Here is a 24,531-nt window from a genome sequence, read left to right on the forward strand (position 1 = left end):
TATACAAGAATAAACTGAATTGGTGGATTGGCGATTCTAAATTGGCCCTAGTGTGTGCTTGGTGTGTGGGTGTGTTTGTGTGTGTCCTGCGGTGGGTTGGCACCCTGCCCAGGATTGTTTCCTGCCTTGTGCCCTGTGTTGGCTGGGATTGGCTCCAGCAGACCCCCGTGACCCTGTGTTTGGATTCAGTGGGTTAGAAAATGGATGAAAGGATGGATTAAACTGAATTTACAGTACCACATTAAAGCAGCAAAATAACAACAACTAAATTAATTATGACATAACAAAGAGTTTTAGATTTGGTTTTATTAAATTATCCTTGAAATGTAAAATCCATGTCAGGTTCTGCCAGAAAAAACCCTTTTACAAGTTCAGTAGAAATGAACAGAGCTTCAGCGGTTAGGCCTCCCTGTCTCTCTTCGCCTCTGTTTAGTCCGTGTGCTGAGGCGCTCTCAGAGCTCCAGCTGTTATGTTTTCCATGTGTTGTCAGTGTGAATAGAGACTTGCAGCATGAAAGTTTATGGGGGGCTACAATTCAAATGTCCTAGGGTTGAGCAGATCAGCAGATGAGGTGCCCCAGGTTTTGATGATTGCCAGTGAATAGTAATGTTTTTTATGACTTTAAGATGTTATTATTTATTACAGTAAACTAATTAATGTTTAACTAGGATTTTCACATACAACAGTCTTTAGAGTTTACACACAATAGTGCAAAGAACAAAAAACATACAGTCAGTGGCAGTTCTGTGGACAGAAACACCTTGTTGGTGGGAGACATCAGGGGAGAATGGCCAGACTGGTTTGAGCTGACGGAAAGGCTACGGTAACTCAGATGCACAACACATCAGATGGGATATGAAAGCAGAAGACCACGTCAGGTTCCAAACCTGTCAACTAAGAAAAGAAAGCTGAGGCTGCAGTGGGCACTAGATTTGCCAAAACTGGGCAGTTGAAAACTGAAAAAAATGTAGCCTGGTCTTTTGAATCTTAATTTCTGCTGAGGCACACAGATGGTAGAGTCAGGAACAGCATGACTCCATTAGACCCAGCATGCCTTGTGTCAACAGTCCAGGCTGGTTGTGGGCTGTGTAATGGCATGGAGAATATTTTATTGGCGCACTTTGGGCCCGTTAATACCAATTGGTCATTGCTTGAAGACCACGGCCTATTGGAGTATAGTTGCTGACCACGTGATTCACTACATTTTCCTAATAGCTGCAAAGACACTTTGTCTTTACTTTCATGAAGTCTTCTCTTGATTATAGATTTTGGCAATGATAGGCCTACCTCCCGGAGAGTGTTCTTGGTTTGGCAAAATGTTGTGAAGGGATTCTTCTTCACCAAGGACAGAATTCTCCAGTCATTCTGTCTTCTGTGGTTTTCCAGTCCTTCTGATATTGCTGAGTTCACCAGTGCATTCCTTCTCTTTAAGAATGTACCAGACGGTTGATTTGACCACTCCTCATGTTTCTGCTATCTCTCTAAATGTTTTGTTTTTTCAGCCTAATGATGGCCTGTTTTTACTTGTATGGACAGTTCTTTGGACTTCACATTGAAAGTTTACAGTAACAGCTTCCAAATGCAAATTCCACAATCAATTCCGGACCTTTTACCTGCTCAATAGTTAATGAAACAAAGAGGGAACTGCTCCCATCTGGGTATGGTACAGCTTCTCAGTCAAATGTCCACATACTTTTGAGGCCCTGGAAATGGGGGACTATGCAGAAAAATGTCTGTCATTCGTAAATGGCTCATGCAATATTTTTGACAAACACCTTAAATTAAAGCTGAAAGTCTGCAGTTCAATCACATAATGATTGCTTTATTTTAAATCCATCGTGGTGGTGTACACAGCCAAAATTATGAAAAATTGTGCCACTGTCCAAATACTTATGGATCCGACTGTATCTAAACCGATGTATGTATATATTAATTGGTCTATCTGAATGGATATAAATATATCTGAGTCCACTTATTAATTCAAATCAATGAACCAACATATATGTTAAAAAGAGTAAAACAGGATAAAGCAACATTTTAAAATGATAGTTAATAAAATGCAACATCACAAAATTAGGATTATTAGACAGCAAAGTTAAAATTTGAAGGTTTGGGATAAATTATTGAAGGGCTTTAATGGAGTTAGAATCTGGATGCGAATCAAACCAAAAATGTCAGTTGTTTACAGATACAGCAGGATCCATGTTATTTTTAAGCATTCCTGGGCAGGGAATGGTGTTCAGAATGCTGCGCCACAGGAGTGGTCCAGTTTGGGACTAACTGAGAATTTGAGTTTGTTGATGCTCATCACCATTGTCATTGCTGTAGAACTGTGGAGGAAGGATTTTAAGTATAAGGCAGTTAATTCTTGGCCAAATGATATGAGTGTAGTTAATGCTATTAACAAGTTGACATCAGATTCACCATCAGTGGTTAATATGTTGTGTCGACTGGTACTCTGATGCATGCAGCATAACATTTCCTTTACAGCCATCCACATTTCAGGACTTATTAGCACCTTGGCAGAGGGACTATCCAGAGGTAAGTGGGAAACTGTTTTTAGGCTGGTTTTCTATGCTAAAAAGATAGACACTGACAGTCCTAAACACTTTTGGCAGATTGTAACCCCTTCCTAGATAACTGGTGCGATTTTCCTTGGCCTCCAAGACCCAGAGTGCTTATTAAAGGGCATGGGAAGAATAATTAAGGGTAAGTGAGCACAGTGTGCTTTGGGGATACTTGGGCACATTAAGAAGAAAGGGCACAACACAGGGTAAAGTTAGCACACTTATACCAGGCAGTTCATTCTTTAGTAACCAATATGGGCTACCAAATCTGGCTATCAATTTTGCAATTTTGAGAATGGTTTTGAAAGGATGGTCTGGACGAAGGTATAACCAGTGACAAGAGAGAATCAGTTGTAGGGGCTTGAATAGTCTCTTCTTGTTTGTCAAATTTCTAATGTAAGATGGGTAGGGTCTCCATGCCCTAAAGCTGACTTTCTCTGGAGAGTGAATTCTCTCATAATCTCACGCCTTGCAAGTAAAGGACAGTAATTGCTCTGGTTATCGAACCTCGGACTTCAGCGTTAGAGACAAAGCCCCTTTACGCTGCACCACAGCGTGTGAGGTTTGATCCCCGCGAGGGGAGCAGTAGAGTGTGTACACCTGATGAGCCAAATTAGTGGAAATATCTTCTTTAGAAACAAAATGAAGCATCACAAAAAGATGTTTTGGGGACCGTCCCCATATATTGTCCAACGGACAAAAAAAAAACCACAAAAAGAAACGTTATGACGATCAAAAGCAATTTGTATAAGCAGTTGATAATTTACAGTGGGAAAATGGTGTTTTCTGGTGTCAGAATGGGAGATTTAGGTAAGTACCATGTGACAACCCCCTGTCTCGCAATATTTCACTCACCTTTAGGCTTGTTGACTGCCTCCTAAGCACACGTGTGTGACAATATATATACAGTAATATATATATAGCACAGAACAGACCTATACAAACCACTGTATACACATTAGTGACAAGGACTCTAAGCCTTACCAACAGGTCTTTACTTCTGCTTCTCCAGTGTGGTTGGCTTTGTCCACTCACAAAACACTACTAAGAACCCCTTTCTCCTGTCTTCTCTTTCCCTTCCATGTCTCATGCACACAAACACACACACACTCTTACTTTCAGCTCTGAGCTCTGTTTCTCCAAGCTCACATGCTGACACCACCCTCTAGTGGTCCTGAAATGTCTTTAAATTCCAACCTGAGACATCTTCTAGGGAAATACCCAGAGCTATTCCAGTTTTCTGGAATGCCCCATAAAATCCTTGTCTTTCCACTCAGAACTCCATTTAGTTGCTGTAGGTTCCCTGCAACTCTGAACTGCTGCTGCTCCTGACTGCCTGTGTTCCAAATAACAAGTCACAGGTCTGTAACCATATGCTGTCAGCTTCCAGTTCACACGAAATTTACCCAGAACCCTACCTACTCCACTGCAATGTTTTAGGCAGAGCACTAACATTTCTGGGCTTTCTATCTCTTGGCATCCTATGGGAGAATTGCTTGCTTGCATGAAGATGCTACTCATTTATGTGTCAACTGCCTTTTTAAAATGCTTATACTTTTGCAGTACATTTCTTAAATGTATCCCACATCAGAGATGGCAACAAGAATAATATAAGAAATCTGTTAGTCACCTTTTAGTTTTGGCTTCACAGGATATGTCATGTTTGCTAGGCCTTTAAAACCACTTAGACACCTTCATAAGAGGAACCCAGATGTGTCATGGCTACCAGATGACTAGCTTTGTACTGTGAGTGCCATAAGATGATTAAACCTTTTGCCAAGAACTAAGCTGAAGATAGGACGCTGAAATGGCACATCTTCTTTTTCTGTTGACTGACTGCCTTCTGTCATTGGAAAGTGTATGGTAACAGTGAACCTGACTCACTACTGTCTATAGTGATGAATACTTTACAAAAAAGGTTTTATTACTTAACAGTTCCCTATGTTTATTCACATTTACAACTGTCGTTTATGGTTTTATATGTCAGATCTGGTTTGGGGAGCATGCACTGGTACATCACATTGCCCCACGAAGAAACAGCTCAGAATCCTGGTTTACAAGACAGACATGCGGTCCAGTCCTATCTTCCAGAAATGACTATCTATCTGCCACAGCCAGGTTTTACATGTGCATCCCCTTGGCCTGGTCCTCAACAATAAGAATCCTGTGAGCCAGATCATCCTCAGGCAATCACGCCACATGGCCATAGTGCTGTAACTGATGCTCCCTCAAAATGCAGGTAATGTGTCTTATTCGGGACTCCGTGAGCAACTGCTCATTCGACACAAAGTCAAACCAATGGTACCCAAGTATTCTCCAATGAGACACAGTACCAAAGGAGTCCAGTCTTCGTCTCAGGTCACTGGATAGCGTCCATGACTTGCAACCATATAGCAAGACAGGAAGCACCAGGACTTCAATCAGCACATTTAGAAGACAAAAGACGCTGGCGGAGAGGTGGGCCAGATCTACAAGTTTTTTCGTAGACTCTGGTAATTCTAGCGTTAAAGACTTGGACTTTCATTCTTTTGCAGAGATATTGGAAGCGCCACACCCCACCATGAAGATCACAGCATTGTTGGCAAAGTCAGGATCATTGAATCTTTCTTTACCAACAGTTGCTTCACAGCTGCTGGACCCCACGACCCTGCCCAACACCCAGTCCATGCAAGCACTGAACAGAGTAAGAGCAAGAACACACCCCTGACGAACCCTAGAATCAACTGGGAAAAAATGCAGAGGTTCTGCCTCCACTCTGCACAGCAATCACAGTACCAGAGTATAGGCCGGCCATGATATCCAGCAACTTTTGGGGAATCCACGAGGTTGCAGAATGTCCCGCAGGGCAGTTGCCTTCAACCAAGTGGAATTCTTTAGGAAATCAACAAACACATTTACACTCGATGAGAACCCTCAGTGCTAGAATGCAGTCGATGATAAACTTCTTAGGCATAAAACCAGAATGCTCCACTCGCTGATAAGTGAGCAAGTGATCACAGATCATATTGAGGATTACCCAACAAGAACCTTACACAGCACCGAGAACAATGTTATTCCCCAGTGGCTGTCACAATCCAGGCGCATGAGCATTTCATAAACTCTTTTTGTTCATTCTCTTCTGAGTCTTTTTAAAGTCACAGAAAGTCATAGCAGAGTACCCAGAGAACAGCTGGACAGAGAATATTTGTACTCCATGTAGTGTAGACATGGACTGAATGCATGTCTATAAAAAATTACTCATTTTGTACTATATTGTTGTTAATAATCAAACTGCTCTGTGACTGATTTTTCTTTTGTCTTGAACATTCACATGGCCATGTTTGCAGCCTTTTGAATCATTAGATGACCTTCTACCTCAAAGTCCAGGTTATAGCTCAGAGTAGAATCATGAATAATTAGTTTTAGTTTACAATTGCATAATTCTTTGAGGTCTAAATATGTGGAAGCAATACAAAACATAACTTATGTACTGGTGTTAGGTTTTTAGGACCATAGTAATCATCTACCTTATCTTTAGTTCACACTTATTCAGTCCAGGGTTATGAGAATATTTCTGACTTGAATGTATTAAAAAATTAATTTTCCCTGGAAGAGACTCGAGACAGTCACAAACAGTAGTGAAACAGCTGCATTCACTCCAACTTTCCAATTTACATTATCAAAATTTCAGACCTTATCCCATACTTTCCTCCATTTTCTCATGTTCAGCCATTATATGCCACCTTGAGTGTTGTTTAGTCACATTAGTTAAGCTCTCCCATATTGACATTAAACACAGCCTTTAATGTGTGAAACACACCATGGTATTTGAGAGGTCCCAATGGTGCCTAAACGTTGGCTGAACACTGAAATCTTATTCTGCTGCAGTAGAATATGTTATACATTATTTATATAGAATTCAACACTATTAATTGGGATATGAAAATAGTAAGTATATGAACTGCAATATGATATGTAATCTGCAAAAAAGCCACACCACCTTTGATCCCCAGACAATCGTCACTCAAAACAGACACTTTTCATGATATATACGTACATAGAGGCTGTGTGTGCAATAATAAAATGACTTTTCATCATGTGGATTAACATACTTGTGTGCCATGAACTAATATGCCATACTTCAGATAACTGTTACAGATATTTAACAGCACAAAAGATACAAATGCCATTCTGAAGTTAGAGCGGTCTCCCTGAGGTATCAGCAGATTGTTAGTTGTTGCCACTAGCATCTTCACTCACATGTGTCTGCTGGCTGTTACATTATTTTCTTGCGAACTATGCGCTAACATAGTTTAGACACTGTACTGTAGCACTGACAGTTGTCACCCAGTCCAATTTTGTGCACACCTCTCACAAACCATTGTTCAAAAATGTCTGACATTTCATGTTCTAATATACATTTGTTAACTATTAATTTGTGATGCCTCATGCAACATTCTAAACTCTGGGCATCTATAGTTGTAACTGATCAGAGTGGGAGAATAGAGACATAGACGCAAAAATAGCAGATAGTGCAAAACAGGAGTTCTCCTTATTAACAAATGCAAAAAAAAAACAAAACAAGTGTAGTGTCATGCAATCATTAGAGCATAATTCAGTATTAAGTATATGTAAAATAAAAAAGGTGGTGCAGTGGTAGTGGTGCTGCTTTGCAGTAAGGAGACTGTGGAAGATTGTGGGTTCGCTTCCCAGTTCCTCCCTGTGTGGATAGCGCTTTGAGTACTGAGAAAAGCGCTATATAAATGTAATGAATTATTATTATTATTATTAAATGTATTGCAAGGTGAAATATTTACAGAAAAAAACATTTCCTTCTTTCTTTCACAAAAAAGTGCTGAACAAGGAAGAATAACATTCTTCCAAAAAAACCATATACAAAAATAATTCAAATGGGTAGCTCGCTACAGACCCACCACTATAATATAGGACAATATTCTACTGTCTTTACACTGTCTTATACAATGGTTAGATGGTTATACACCACAAGATGATCAGCAAAAGGCAAATAAATGATCTCTAGCATTGGCTATCCAGTTTTACATGGTAATGAGAATCTGAAGTTCAATCCCCACTGACCCCAATCCCATCCCTGCTATTGGGAAGCATGTTCCCACACTACACGCTCACTCCAGCAGAAACTCTAAACATAAAAATGTTCAGACTCACACACATGAGCATGTCCACTGTTGGATGAGCTTCAACACAGCTATTCATGGGACCTCTAACATCAACTCACTTCTATGGATTAATGTTAGAGTGGCAACAATTTTTTTTACCTCAGAGGTATGCACAAAGCTGTTGGCCTTCAGGAGCTGCTCATATCCCGAGTGCTCCGCCACCTGAAGTGAGTCCTTGTGCATCTGCACCGTTATTTCTTACTGGAGAACTTCTTTTGCACTCCCTTATAACTATATACAAAAAGGAGAGTAAAGCTATATTTATGGATGTATCCAAGGCAAACTAATTCCATGATGTATCCCGTCACATAAATTAAATGGGTATCCTGTTACACTTTTTCTAGGTTTAAAACTTTTAATCAGAGGGCAACATGGTGGCATAAAGGTTTGTGTAGCTGCCTTGTAGCTTCTGAGTCCTGGCTTCATTCCATACTGGTCACAGCCTGAGTGGATTCTGCAGTTCTCCCAAACTCTGTGCATTGAGTTTCTACCCACATCCCAAACAATTTTTTAGTTGGTCCTGTATGTGTTTGGGTAGTTGCATGAGTATGTCCTGTTATGGGGTAGCACTCCATCCAAGATTCCTCATGCGTTATGTCTATTTCAACCAAGATAGGCTTATTTTGACAGTGACCTTGAACTGGATTAAACAAGTTCAGGGTCTAATAAACAATCTCCTCTGGCATTTGGTTGGCAAATGGTCCAATGCACCATTCTGCCATTGTGGTGGAATTGTCTTGCATGGATGAGATGGTCCACATATAGGGTTCTAGTCATTTACCTGCAATCCCCTTCTATTTGGTGCACTCGGTACATGATGTGGCAATGGAGGAGGGGTTTTTAAGAAGGAACAGTAAACAGTTAATACCTTCATAACCTCAATAAACCCCATTTTAATCATCCTTCTCTTTGATATATTTGGCTTTCTTGATTGCTTTGCAAAGCTCTCCATTTGTGGTGGTGCTAACTGTTAGGCAACAATTAAAACTGAAGACTGAATTATTCATTTTAATGGCTCTTGGTGTCTAAACTGAAGGTGCTATGGAAAGTAGGTGCACTCCAGCTCTCCAAACACCCAACACAACAGGCATGGACACAAGTGAAAAGAGCAAAGAGTCTTTTATTATGGGAAACTTTTTCCCAAAGCATTTCCCTCCACAGCCACAAGCACTTTATCTTCTCTTCATCTTCTCTGGGACACTGCCTCCTCCAATCCTCCTTGCAAGCTTTGTCCAACTCCTCTCGACTCTGGCTAATCTTTGTGAGCTCCTTTTATGTTGGCCACCCCAGGAACGCTTCTGCTTTTCCGTCCACATGGTCTTGTAAGCACATCCAGGTGAGAAAGAAACCCCATGCCATAGGGCTCCTCATTCCTTGCAGTACCCCCTGGGGGCATTCAAATAGGGCTGTGGTAAAGAATTACATGTCCCATGATGCCCTGTAGGAATCTATGGCACTGCTACAACCCAGGGGAGCTGCCATCTAGTGTCCTGTGGGAGGCAGTGCTCTAAAGAAGCTGCCTTCCCCCATCCTTCCATTTGGTGGCCTTCCCAGCCGGGTTGGGCTGCCGGGTGTCCCTTACAGTTTATAGCTCCAACTTTCTCTCTGATGCAGAATAAAAAGATTTCCATCAAGAGAACATCACATTTATCGCTACTGTACTGTCACTATGTCAGCTTTTGAAAAGGTATTTCCCATTTACACTAATAGAATTTCCAACTTCCATCATTCTCATTAGGCTTAAATTTTGTACTGTTGCACACAGGTGCCCCAAGTAGTTAGATGCCACTAATGCATAAATAGGAGGGAAATGTTTTTGCTTATACACATAAGCAAATGAGACTGTATGAAAATATATTCAACAGCAATGCATAGGATATGAGACAGTCTCAGGAAAGGGCAGCTGCCAAGATCTTTAACTCATAGAGATTGGATTTACTGCCCAAGGTCTACCCACACTCTCTAGATTATTTTCAAGGATTATTTTTATGCTGCAGTGCTCTACAATTATACAGTACTGCTCAATTAGTAAAGTCTGCTACATTCAGATTTGAATGAAAAACAATATGGAAATGCACAAGTAACAGAAGACACTTATGCAGGAAGTGACTATGCTTCATAAGCACCTCGTTGTTGCTCGGCCACATCCGTTTATCCTGTTCAGCCTGCTGCTGTAATCAGCTCGCCAATCAGCTGCTTGGCTTGCAAATACAGTACCAGAAGAGCCTCACTCAGGCTACAGTTTACAAATGTGACATTTGTCAGAGCTGCAGCCCAAAGTGCCACACGCATTCCTTCTGAATGCAGTCAGAACGATGGGGAACTGTCACCAGAAAATCAACAGGTCAGTGTTTCCTTTGTTTTGGTTGTGAAGGCACCACATATAGCCTGGATCATTGTGCTGATATATATGTGTAACAAAAGTAAGTCAGCTGTATTGAGCTTTATTACCTGTTTATTAGTACGTGAATGAGGGGCTTGGAATACATGTGTGTCTGACTGCCATGTGGGACAACACCAGGATGTGAATTAAGTGACATTCACTGGGTTATGTCCTGTTAATGTACTGGATTGGGAGACACAAAATGTTAGCTTTAAACCACTCAACAAGCACGCTGTTTAAAAAATATTTTTATCTAAACAAAGTCTATGCTTTATATGTAAAACCCATCAGGGAAGATGTTCAATAATAAAGCTGCCATATAATATAAACAATAACTACATGTATTAAAGAAAAAACTGGAATATCTTGAAACAGTATAATTTACTTGTTCTCTTTTCTCTGTTCCACAAACACAAACAAATTCAAGAAACATAACTGGAACTTTTTAAAATCAAAAGATCCATTGAGCCTGTATAGTGAATGAGGTAATCAATCTATCAGTTAACTGACCAAGTTTTAAAATAGAATAGCAAAATCTTTTTTAACCTCTTCATCTTGAGGGCTCCTTGACACTCCAGACACTGCTGGCTTTCATTTTAATTGATATATAAATGTAATGAATTATTATTATTATTATTATTATATCTTACACACATGTCAAATCATTCCTTTTTATTTTCAGTTTCTTTTGGATGAGAAGTAATCAGAAGTATGTTTTATTTTAATTTCTACATAATTCAGGAATGTGGAAATCATTATCTTAAGTTAATAGTGTATCGTGATGTTTATTTGAAATATTTACAATGGCAACCAACTAACATCACAAAACTTTATTTGAAAAGAAATATTTTTAGTTAATTGATGAGATGAGGTACAGCAGAATTTTTTTGACCATTTTCTGACATTACTTATTCTAACAGAATGTATTATGACAGAAAATAAAAAAAAATCCTCCACCCATCTACCAAACCCACTTAGTCCAATTTTCGGAATCTACGGAGCCAGATCCTATTTCAACAGCCCTGGGCGTAAGGCTGGGGAAAACAGTGGGCAGGGCACACTTGACCATCTCAGGACACACTGAGGCACAAGCCCACTTTCTCCAACTCAAGACCAATTTACAATTACAGATTAGTTTAACCTGGATTAATTATAAGAATATACAGTACACATATGTTTCAAGTGTGTGTGTGTGTGTGTGCATGTGTATTTTCACCCTACAATGGACTTGTTCCCTTGGATAGGCTCCAGCTTCTCCACCACCCTACTCAAGATAAAGAGGATGGATGTATGGATGAATATATGTATCAAAATATATATGAATGTGTGTGTAAACGAATATCTCATCTAATATATATATATATATATATATATATATATATATATATATATATATATATATATATATATATATATATATATATATATATATATTGAGGCTGGGAATGGAATTAATCACAATAAGTTGCTACTAATATTTAAACATGCTATCATTAAATAAATACATAAATCATGAAGTAGATATACACTGAACCGCAAAAATAATGTAAAATCAACACAAAGGATTTTTTTAAATTAATAGTATAGTTTATACTTAAACAATGACCTAAACCCTGACCTTTTAACAAAATACTACTTGAGCAAGTACAACCTGATTTTGAATTCCTTCCTAAAAGGCAAGTGGAAAAGAAGGCAATAAGAAAACAAGACCAATGTATTAATTCTCAAATTTGTATGGCATATGAGACACAGACGTGTCAAAGTAAAATTAAGCAATCGAAACAACGGTTGACTTTGAATTTACGGCTAAAGACAGACTTAATTGAAATAAACATCTCTTAAACAGGCATACATTAAAGCTTGTGTTAAAACTGTGCAAATGCCATCATCAATTGTTCATCACCATGAACAATGTGATAATTATACTCTGAACAAGTGTTTTTGAACTGACACGCAATAAGAGCCACTCAGGTGTGCCGTAAAGGACTGACTTTATGAGCGGGCAAAGGGATAAAGCAGCTGGGAAAATGCGTCCAAAGTGCTAACTATGTGCCTTTAAGCTGCCCTTTTTTGCTAGCATCTCTGATAGTCCCACCTCTTTGGACAATTTAGCACATGTATAGATTTAATGCTTTTGTGATTGGTAGAATTGTTGTGTGCCTTGGGACTTTTTGAGTTATGAAAAGTGCCACCACAAAAAAATGGTTAGAAAACACTGCTGTACCTACACCTTTGCTCCTGGCATGCTAAAATAGTTCTCTCTAGCTGCTTTCTCGCTTAAAAACTGACACTGTGCATTACTTGGGTGGGTTTTTTGCAAGCTCTGCACAAATTAGATAATGCAAACTGGAATAATAGGTAGGGATGATCATTACACTTCTATTTCGTAGAATTTTGTCATTATATTAGGGCATCAAGCACTATAAGCTACCTGGCAGAATGACAAGTTAAAAACAGAGGTACTAGTGAACCAACATCCCGAACCCCCCAACCCGATCAAAGCACTGCCTGACGTGATTGCCTAGTTGCCGGCCTGGAATGCGATGAAATTTTTTAATGCGTTAAACAGGTCACAACAACTACAAAAATTAACACATTAACTTTCCCATGATTAATATATATATATAAGTCCCATTCAGACCCAAGGAGAGCATACAAACACAGAAATTTATTATAAGTATTTAAAAAATACATATAAAGTAAAACAGGATATAATCCATCTCAGAGCCCTCTTATGCACTTACACCCCCATTTGTGCCAATTTAGATTCACCAGTTTACCTAAGCTGCATGTCTTTGTGGCAAATACAGTAAAAGGAAAACTGGAGAACCCGAAAGAAAACCCATGCAAGACATGCAAAATCTACTCTTATAACGATGATGTATGGAATTCAAACTCAGGACACAGGATCTGTGAGCCCGCAGTGCTACCCACCATGCCAACTGCAGCACAGTTTGCTTAACTCATATATTTGCTGAATAGGCCGCATCTCACCATAACTATTGACTTTATGAGTAAAGAAAACAACGGTTAAAATAGATTTACATATTTAGATAGATTTCCATAGGAAAAACATAAGTGTGATATTCTTGTTTTGTCATATCTTGTCATACTTTTCATACTGAATTGTTTGTCTTGAAAGATTATACACAAACAACAGTGCTCCTTGTGCTCGACTATTCACAGCAGATGAACTTTGGAGGTTGCATTTGGGTCTACCCATGCAGCTTACAGAATATTTTGAGTTTCCCAGAATTAAATAATGAAATAAACAGCCTTCTCTCAAACACCTTCAAGCCTCAAAGTATTAAAATGGACAAAAATATAGATACTAACTCCTCTGTAAATTATGAAATATTTAAATGTATGAACTAGTAATTCTCATCTCTGAAATTTGTTAGATTGAAAATATTTCATCATCATCTTCATTTACATACCACATTTTGTGGTGAAGGTGAGGGAATCAACATCCTTCCCCATCCCCACCAACTTTATGTAGTTCTTCCCGAACCCAGAAACACCCAGGATTGTTAGAGTGTCCTGGTTTTTCCCTCACGCTTAGTCCAGTGAGCAAGCGCCTGGTACATCTTCTAAACCACCTCAACTGGCTCCTCTCCATCCAGACAAAGGAAATATTATACTTCAGGACCCTCCCATACTGCAAAATTTATCAACATCTCACAAAGAGCAAGCCCAACAATGCTGCACATCAACCTTCATTCATTAGCCTGCACTCTTGATCTTTTCTTCAAACAATAATTGCTCTCGAGCATATGTGAGGAGAACGTTGTCTAACTATCAGTAAGTCAACAGCTTCCTCCGATTTCACTACCATAGTTTAGTAGAACGTTTGTAAAATAACTCCTCTACTTAGAGCAGCTGCTCACTCCTTACCTCCAGGGAGCAAACAACTGTTTTCCATAAAGCAACCATGCTATCAAATTGGAGGTCCTAATTCCCATCCTAAATGCATTACACTTAGCTGTGAACTGGACAGTGAAGTTCACAATCCATTGAGGCCAAGAAGACAGGAATATCTGTAAACAAAGCGATACACTCCAAACCTTGACCGTGCATCAACACAAACAACAGTCAGATATTTCCTCTGCATAAGTCCATGTCACATTGAGTCACCCCTTTCATCCACCAGAACAAACTCTAACAGTACAGCACCCAGATGGGAGACTTGTCAGTATGAGCCCAACTCCAGAGATTTCTCTTTCCCAAGAATTTGCTTCCGGAGTCAATGCTGTATATGGAGGTGAGTCTAATTATATTTATCCAGTATATTTCAACCTCCCACATATGTTCGAGCTCCATTCCGTGTCACAAAGGCTACATTCAATGTTACAAAAGCCAGGTTCAATTGCCAAGACCTAGTATGCCCGGGCTCATCCCGCACTTGCATGTGGCCTGACTGTAATTGCATTTGACCTTTACCCTTGTATGTGGTGAGCACACAATGCACTTCCAATTCTTTTCGGAGCCTGACTGATTTTTATGTGTCACTGGCCACTGAGCACCACTCCTAGGCCTGATTCCTGCACTAGTCATCCAGTATCCCTATTCCAATCAGTTTAACTTTGATTCAATTTGAAAACTCACAGGCATGAATAAATGTTATTTTTTGTTTTGTCTGACCCACTTAATTAATAATTTACCAAGGGTAATACTAACAAAAGTACATGTCTCCAGAGAACATAGATGTAAGGATTATTGAAATACTTGCTCTTAACCATACCAATGTCACAATTCTAGAAGGGGTCAAAAATATTTAAATGTAAAATTATGTAAATACTATGAGAATGATGCAAATTTGATAATGAGCTGCTTCAGCATTGTAAACATTGTGGCAGCAAGCAGAAATGTATATGTGTCAAAATAGATAGATAGCAACCTCACTTGCATCCACAATGGACTGATTCAGAGATGGAAGTTAACTTAACCTTCATATTTCTGCAATCTAAGAAAAACAGAAAAGTCAATTCCATTAATTTTTGAGCTTATTTTCCCAAAACAACATTCACTGCCAGCCTGTACCAGTAACATTCAGTCTCTCACTTCTACTACTGCAGTCACTAACAGAACATATTACAATTGTTTATCTCGCTCTTTTCAAAAACATTTCATCTAATGTTCTAATATTATAATATAATATTGACTACAAAAATTCACACTCAACTATTTAATTTGAACTTCTAAAAGTGACTTCGATAGAGGAGATAAAATTTTCTGTAAATTAATTCTATGGTTTGCTCAGTTTTTTTATCTTCAAAGCACTTTTGCAAAAAACATTTTTAGCTGAGTTAGGACCTTCAGCTGAGCTACCACATAATGTGGTAATGTGGCTCCATTAAACAACTTAGATAAAAAAGACAACATATTTCCACCACCTGTATTACTGAATCTCATTTAATATAACCAACACTAGCCCTCAGCTATTCAATAACAGTAATTAATATAGTTTGGAGTAGGAACTTATCTATTTATTATGACAGATACACCACATGTACCAGAGTATTTGTAACAGTTGTTCAGCTTCTAACCTCACTTCTCTGTGTGTGTTTGTATATATATGTAGGTAACCACCCATACAATCAAGTCGGGACTCAGAGTACGAATGCAATGAATGTAATTACTCCGATCTACAGGCTGTCAAATAATCGAACTACATGCTCTGGCGCAACATAGACGCTGACGTCTGAGGTTCAACCCCTGCAAGGGGAGCAGTAGAGTGTGTACGCCTGATGAGCCCAAATAAGGGCGAAACACGTGTCGCATACTTTTTGCATTATTTGACAGTAAACTATGCAACATTCAATGATCTGCTTCTCGCAACTGAAGCAATTATTTGCTGAATGGCAGACCAACCACATGCGTTGCCTGGTAGGTAACCACCCATACAATCAGGTCAGGACTACTAATGCAATAATAATATACTAATGCAGGTATAATGTCATCTGGCATCCACAAAAGATTGGGAATGTCAAATAAATCTGGGTGTCACATTGTCTGGTGTCTGCAACTGGGCTGGAGTGTCCGACAAGGTCAAAAGACACTACAAAGAAAGAAGGATGTAAGGCATATCTGGTGAATAGAGATTTGTAAATGCACGATGTGATCAAAACAGGTGAACTTACCATTGTACCATTGTATCATTAAGCCTGTTTTAATAAACAAACATTTCACTATGCTAGCTTATAATAAAGACCTGTGCTTATGCAAAATTTGTACTCATTTGCCCAAGATTCTCTGAGTTTCTATTATTTGTAATCTGATAATTAATTGCTTTTAGCTTTTTTTTGTTTATTGAACTCCTTATGTTCAGTGGTCTTCCCCTTATTTTCCACAAGTGCTTCTATTGCAAATTTCATTACTTAGTAGAAAGAATTCTAACATTACTAATGCCTTTTCAGAACTTTAAAAACCTGGATTGAGTCTTGGCTCAAGACTAAAGAAGTTTATTTCCCTTAGCCTGCCAGAGCAGGAAACACCCTTTATTCCCAGATGCATATGGTTGCTCATCTTAGCACAGGTTCCAGAGTTCCTATGTCTCTTTTGTAGCATGTACACTAGAGGCAAACACAATACGCCAGATACCAAATATAAAATATGAGCAAAACTTGCCTTGATTTATAGTCAACAGCTTTTGCAATTGAACTCATCATTTTACCATTGTTTCAATTACTGATGCTGAGGTTTGCCATGCTGATTAAGGTTGCTTTTTATTTATAGAGAAAGTCAGCTAAACAATCCCAAATGACAGAAAACATGGAAAATATCCAGTTAGTTAGTTTGCTTTATTACCCTTCTCTATACCTCCCTTAGAACCTGTTGCTCAAGGTCTCTATTACTTTTACAAGCACAATGTCTTTTTGCTTAGCTTTGAAACTTCAAAACAAAGAAGACCAAGACTTCAGATGCTTCCTGCTTTTTACTAGTGGCAACTTTGTATTTTTAAAATCTTTCACATGCTCGTTGTGGTTCTTCCTCACTTTATTTGATATCATCCTCTATTTATATTAATATATAAATATATTAATATTTATGCCCAGAGCATCCTGTATATATATTTATCTCTTTCAATTTCTCAACACATTTTATCTTTTTTGATGGTGTATGAGCTGGACACTTTACTTAAGTAATAACATAATTGCAATCCTAATTATTTGAGTTGATGCAATTAACCAAACACTTAAATTGACCTGAGTTCTCGGAATAGTATATAGCAGGGTCAGTCCAGTCATGGAGGGTTGGTTTTTATTTCAACCGCAATTTTTTAAAAGGTATTCCTTGCTGACAACCAAACTTGTTATTTAATTCTATGTCATTTATTCTACCATGTCATGTTATTCTTATATTTAAGATTTTTCTTCTCCAAGAATATGATCTGAACAATTTGTGGGCTGGAACAGATTAGAAAGTCTCAGCCCTTCTCTTTTTTCTCTTCTGTTTCTTCTTCAAATATTTCGTTATAACAAATATTTCATGATGAACACACTGGTGTAAATGGAACCAGATTAGATGGTGAGCTGCCTGTCTCTTTGTTATTTAGAACAATCTAGACGAGAACAGGCCATTCAGCCCAACAAAGCTCACCAGTCCTTCCAAAAGAAATCAAGTTGAGTTTTGAAAGTCCCTAAAGTCTTACTGTCTACCACACTACTTGGTAGCTTATTCCAAGCGTCTATGGTGTCTATTTGCATTTCATTGTTAATTAGCAGCTGGTTAGGAAAACAAGAAATCATTAAATTCAAGAAGTACAAATAGCTTGGGAGTGAAAGACGTAATTAATGGTAGAAAATCTTAACAGATTTAACTAAAATGAAGCACAAACAAATGTTGCTTGAGCAATGATTGCTTCAGTTATAGTAACTGACTTTTATTTAAGAAATTGGTTTGGAACAAAACCTGTAGCCACCATGTCTGTCCAAGTCCGGACGTGAGGTCACCTGATATACAATAAAAGTGAGTTTTACCATATTTCATAGAAATGTTACAGAAAGATTTCAAATATAACTCACTTAAAGTGTCCATATTTTATTTAATATCTGCAGGCACTGCAGAAAGCTTCCTTTACGGAAAACATTCAAAGAGTTATCTTTCAACCTACAGAGAGGCATTACGTCTGTGACAAACCTTTAATTAATTTTGTAGTTAAAGTTTTCCCAAAAGGTCATTAAACTAGCATTTGAAAATCAAAACCAGATCAAAATTTGTCTTTGTCAGCTTTAAATAGCATATAGGACCATAAGATTTACATATGCACCATTTTATAGTAGGCAAATGTAAAAAGCTTATGGTTTTGCATTATATGTTTACACACAGGTAAGCCTTCTGCCTTTGTTCTGGACCCAGTTAATACAATTTTTTAGGGTTTCAGGACACTCTTGGCAACACAGGGAGCAAGGCAGGAATCAGCTGTACAAAAGGAGGAAGATTCAAGTCTTTAGAGACCTGGTGCTTCCTGTTTTGCTATATGGTTGGGAGACATGGATGCTATCCAGTGACCTGAGATGAAGACTGGACTCCTTTAGTACTGTGTCTCATGGAGAATCCTTAGGTACCGCTGCTTTGAATCCCAAATGAAGCACATTACCTGCATTGTGAGGGAGCGTCAGTTATGGCACTACGGCCATGTGGCGCGATTCCCCGAGGGTGATCCGGCTCACAGGATCCCCATTATTGATGACCCGAGCAACTGGACCCGGCCAAGGGGATGCCCACATAATACCTGGCTGCGATAGATATATGGTCATTTCCAGAGGGTAGGACTGGATGGCATGTCTGCCTGTGGGTTTGCCCACCAGGATCCAGAGCTGTTTCATTGTGTGGTGGGTGCAGCAACATGTTGTACCAGTGCATGCTCCCCAACCTGACATGACCTTTTGCAAGGCCCACTCACACACATACCCACACACAAGTATACTGACCAAATGAGAGTCCAATTATTAAAAACACACACAGAAACAGAAGAAGAATATTCACACTCCACACAGAAATGATCATTAAAGGGGCAGCTCAGTAACCGTGCTGCCAATGTTTCTGCTTCCCAGCACTTGCACACTGGTTTAGTTACAACCTGGTGTGGCATCTTTGTCACAAATTTTTTATAATGATTATCAAATTTAATCCCGTAGTCCAACCATATGCCAATAAATTCATTGAACTAAGTATAAAGCACTGTGTAAAATAAAGACTAAATGATTGAGTGAGTGACTAATTGTCTAATTGAGTAATTGTTTGATAAAAACTAGGGCTAGGGTGTTGGACCATGTTAGCCATTATGGATGTAATGAGAAATCAAGCAAAATGACACTTTTTATTGTCTTGATGCATGCTCAATAATCCAGATAAGGAAATACTAGAAAGTTGATTCTGTTCATCTGGACACAGTTTTATTTTTTTCCGAGGGAGATACGTTATATCACTCATCCAAGTGGCTTCCTCATTCTCAGTTGACTGCAGGTTTGTCCAACCTTATAAACAGTACCTTTACATAATGACCGCAATTAGCACCATTGACTAACAATGGGCCGTGTGATCAATGATATCCAAATTGTCCATTGATCAATGGCCATGAGTACCATTCACAGAGAGTTGGGGAATGGCTGCAATCACAGCATTGTAAGATGGTGAAAGATGTACCCTTATGCCCCCTCCTTGGTTCAGAGATAGTCGTTCCTTTTTCACGTAAATGGCCTCCTTGACTCCTCGCTCAAACCAGCGTTCCTCCCTGTCCAGGATGTCCACATCTTCATCAGTGAAAGAGTGACCACTGCCCTGTAGATGTAAATAGACTGCAGAGTCCTGGCATGACGAGGTAGCTCTTCTGTGTAGTACCATCCACTTCGCCAGTGGTTGTTTGGTTTCCCCGATGTATAATTCACTGCAATCCTCTTGGTACTTAACTGCATAAACTATATTACTCTGTCTGTGCCGGGGCACCCGATCCTTGGAGTGGACCAATTTTTGCCGTAACATGTTTTGGGGTTTGAAAGCCACCGATACCTGGTGTTTTGAAAAAATGGATACTCCTGACATATAAGGGATCACCAAAGGTTTTCGCTTAGGCAGCGGTTGTCCTTCCTCTCTCCTGGATTGCTTAGAGCATTCTTTAGGTGTCTTCCCTGCTTTGACAAAAGTCCAGCTAGGATAACCACATTTTCTCAGGGCCTTTTTGATATGATGTTCTTCTGCTTCCCTGTCCGCTGTGTCTGTGGGTATGGTGTTTGCTCTGTGTTGCAGAGTCCTGATGACACCTATTTTGTGCTCTAGTGGATGGTGAGAGTCAAACCTTAAATACTGATCTGTATGCGTTGGTTTACGGTACACATCAACTTTCAAATGTCCCCCATTGCTGATGGCAATTTCACAGTCTAAGAAAGCTAGTCTGTCACGTTTCATGTCCTCTCTGGCGAACTGGATGTGTTTGTCCACTGAGTTGATGTGGTCAGTGAATTGTGGTACCTCCTGAGATTTGATTTTCACCCAGGTGTCGTCCACATACCTGAACCAATGGCTCAGTGATGTTCCAGGATAGGATAATAGTGCCCTCTTTTCCACTTCTTCCATATACTGATTGGCCACAATAGGTGAAACTGGGGAACCCATGGCACACCCATGTTTCTACCTGCAGTACTGGCCTTTGTATATGAAATATGTGGATTGAAGACAGAGTTCCAAGAGCAGACACACTTGGTCGGTGCTGAGAGTGGTCCTTTTACTGAGTGTGAGGTCATCCTATAATCTCTTACGGACCACCTCCTCTGCTTCCGTAACAGGAATACAATGGTGCTAGTTGCAGTCATTATGCTAAGGTACTGTTTATAAGGTTGGAGAAACCTGCAGTCAGAACTGAGACTGAGGAATGAGTATAACGTCTTCCTAGGAAAAAAAAACTGTCCAGATGAACAGAATCAACTTTCTAGAGAGACACATTTTATTGGCTAACTAATAAGATTACAATATGCAAGTTTTCAAGGCAACTCAGGCCCCTTCTTCAGGCAACAATCAGAAGGGGCCTGATTTGCCTTGAAAGCTTGCATATTGTAATGTTTTTAGTTAGCTAATAAAAGGTGTCATTTTGCATGATTTCTCATTATACAAAATAGGGAAAAAAGATTTCACATAATAGGTTGTGGCTAGGAGGCAGTCATGATTTTAAAACAATGATAATTAAACCTGTTGTAAAAAAACAAAATGGAAAGTAACATGACTCATTTACTTCCTTATCTTGCCAACACTTTTTATTGAACAAATAAAACAGCATTGTCTGCTTCTGTATATCATTATGCTGCCTTAATTGTCATTTACAAGTATTTATTATATTGAAATCACTGAATTCATTTTGTTAGAGAACATGAAATAGATTGGCTTCAGTGATCTCCTTCCAAGATGCAAAATATAAGAGGTCTTGGGTGTGTCTGGGACCCACAAATTAACCTCATGAACTGTCAACTTAAAAAAAAAATTAAAAATGTTACACTATTATAAATTACTTACTGCCCATTACTGAATTTATGAGAAAATATTATAGCAAAGTACGGAAAGTGCTTCATAGGCAGGACTGAAGGCAGCAGTATACAAGTGTTTCATTGACTGTATGGGGCTACAGGCTTACATGGCAACAGCCTGTCCACCAAGGAAAGAGATAACATCCTTTAAATAAAACAATTAGAGAAATAGGATGATCTTTCATGGTAAACACATACATTTAAGCTCCACTTAGGCTTTACTGCTTACCTGCATGAAGCATCACCTCAGTGATGATGAAGAGTGTGATGGGAATTGCTAATACAGCGAAAGTGACATTCGGAACAACATGAGGCTAAGCATATCTTGATCCCTTTTTCAATTTGTTATTTTGTTTTTTTCCCATCAGTCATAAAAGATGAAGATGAAGTGATCTGTCTTGTTAGGTTCTTACGATACAGTGTAGCTATTTATGGTATTTTTATTCAGTAAACATAATCGTTATACAGATGAAGCTGTCACAGTTGTGCAAAGAGGACTTTCATTCTTAGTAGTCAGCTGGAGTGTGAACAATCAGGGCAGGAATGCAACGATTTGTCAACATAGAGCCTCTGTCTGTCAAGAAAAGTGGCACTCTGCATGACACCACGATGCCAATCAAACATATAAGGTGGCATTTTTTTATTTGCTGATTGAATATCCTAAGTGGCAGCATTCTCCAGAGTTCATTTATTATATATTCCATAGTACCAGAGTAAGATTTCATTGTTTGGCCAGCACTGGAGCACTACTGAGATCCCTTGATTCTCATGGGATATTTCACACACTGCAAAAACAAAAAAATCAGATTGTGTGTCTTAAAGCCATATTCTAGTTCAATCTTTGCTGAAGATTTACAGCATATATAGTATTACAAATCGCTGATGTTTGCCACGACACCTTGCACTCAATATATAACAACAATTTAAAAGTGAACAATAAACCATTCAAATTTATTTTAAAGTGAAATACTGAGACATTTCAGAAGGCAGGAACAAACACTGGATGGTGCGCTAGTTTATTACACTCGTAAACCCACATCAGGTTGGTTTAGAGTGGCCAAATAACCTTAGACACACATAAGTTCAATGTTGAGGGAAAACCCAGAGAAAAAAAGACCCACCAGGCTTGAATTTGAACTCAGGACTCTGGATGGGTGAGCATTACACCACCCAGGCAACATTCAATAATCTCTGCTTCCATTTTTGAGATTCTGTTAAGAATCTCATAGATTCATAGACTTTCTTCTGCCATTCTGTTTGTCGGTGAGCATATTGAAATTTGCAACAGTTTATAAGGATTTTTTTTTTGGAAAGCACAAAAAACTAAATTATAAAGTATTATTGAGTAGTTGTTGAGCCAGGAAATATAATCTCTGTAATTCTATTTGATGGTGTCTTACTGTTCTGTGTTCATTCTTCTCAGAATTTTATAGTCTAAAGATTAAGGAAGCCACAATTTGGTCCTGTGTGAAGGTGGATGGATGGAATGATGGGTAGATGGATGGATGGATACTGTAAATGCTCTTAGAGATATTGATTCCAGGTCAGGAAAAGTGAGTTTAAATGTGTTTATTATACAAGGTGCAATCTATTTGTGTTCTGTAATTATCCACGTCCCAAATCTGGTTCAGTATATATCCAGAGAATGCATTGTAATGGTAGATTATATGTTAGAATATAAATACAGTATTGTTGTTGATAATTATGACATTTATATAGTTTAGTAGGGGGTTCCCCCCAATCGCTTTGCCTGTCATCCCCCCTTTTCTGCGCTACATGCCAGCCACTTTGCATCTCTGCCGTTCGTGTTGTGAAGTGGGGGGCTGAGCGCACCCCAAGAAGATGAGGTTGCTCCTCCGAAACCCCCTCTTAAACGGTGATACAGTGGGAAACAAATACAGTTTTTTTTTACCTCCTCTTTGCTCGATCAGCTGCTGGCTTGCTGCTGCTGCCGTGCCGCGTGATCTGCATCTCGTGTGGTGCTTCGAACATTTAAAAGCCTGTACAGCAGCTGTCCTACTCTTTGTCTTTTATTTCCAGCCCCGGGCGTGGTTAAATCTTTTGGCACAAAGTCTCGTCTCACGGGATGTGAGTTCTTGATATTTTTTAGTTTATAATTTAAAAACAAAATAAGAATCTGAAAATCTAACACCATCAGATTAATGTTTGATAAATTCTGAAAAGAATGATACCAAACATGTATTTGTAGGTTTTAAAATAAGCCTGATTTAAAGTGTGACATAAAATCGTTGCACTTTTAGGCTTAGGATTCTATATACAGAGAGTAGATATAGTTACCCATGTCATTTGTTTGAATCTATTTGACAATCATCAAGCTACAAGACCAAGTTACCTTGAGGAAATGTAGGAACACATTGACCTGATACTGCAAAATACTGGACAGAAGAATAACTGAAGAGGAACAACAAGGGAAGCACTGATTCATGGGAGCTGGCTGTGACAGTCTGGGTTGTCTCCATGTCATTTGGCAGCCTGAATCTGGACCTGTCAATAGTCAGAACCGAGGATGAGCCAGGCAAATAATGACACACTCAGCAAGGGTTAGTAGAAAATAATAAGTGCTTTATTCCACAAATCAAACAGCATTCTGCAAGGTACAGTGCCAATCCGCAAATAAATAATGCATCAAAAGTAAGGTGAATTGTGCAGGATCAATAAATAAATCTTAAAACAAGGTTAAACCAAGGGCAGAGTCTTCTTTCTTTAAAACCATGAGCTGCAGTGCTTCTTTTTAAAATCTGGCATCTCCCGTGCTAATTCATTCAGGGCCTGCAGGAAGAGGAGACACCCGCTGATAGGTGCAGTCAACCATTAAACCTGGCCAGGGTCCCCCTCAGTTCTTCAGTGTCAATGGGGCACCTCACCAA

The 24,531-nt window shown here is 39.0% G+C and overlaps 1 protein-coding gene across 3 annotated transcripts in view; it reads left to right on the forward strand.

Moving 5' to 3' along the window:
- Positions 1-9,898: 9,898 nt before the first annotated feature.
- Positions 9,899-24,531, forward strand: part of si:ch211-214p13.7 (uncharacterized) — a 46,020-nt gene continuing 31,387 nt past the window's right edge. For 2 of the 3 annotated variants that reach the window (XM_051926819.1, XM_051926820.1), the window contains exon 1: positions 9,901-10,088. In XM_051926819.1, coding sequence (XP_051782779.1) covers positions 10,060-10,088 — 29 coding nt within the window. In that variant the 5' untranslated portion in view covers positions 9,901-10,059. Of the gene's footprint in view, positions 10,089-24,531 lie in introns of all 3 variants that reach the window. The other variant, XM_051926821.1, reaches the window with a different exon arrangement.

This window comes from Erpetoichthys calabaricus, chromosome 4, assembly GCF_900747795.2.
Source record: "Erpetoichthys calabaricus chromosome 4, fErpCal1.3, whole genome shotgun sequence".
NCBI lineage: Eukaryota > Metazoa > Chordata > Cladistia > Polypteriformes > Polypteridae > Erpetoichthys > Erpetoichthys calabaricus.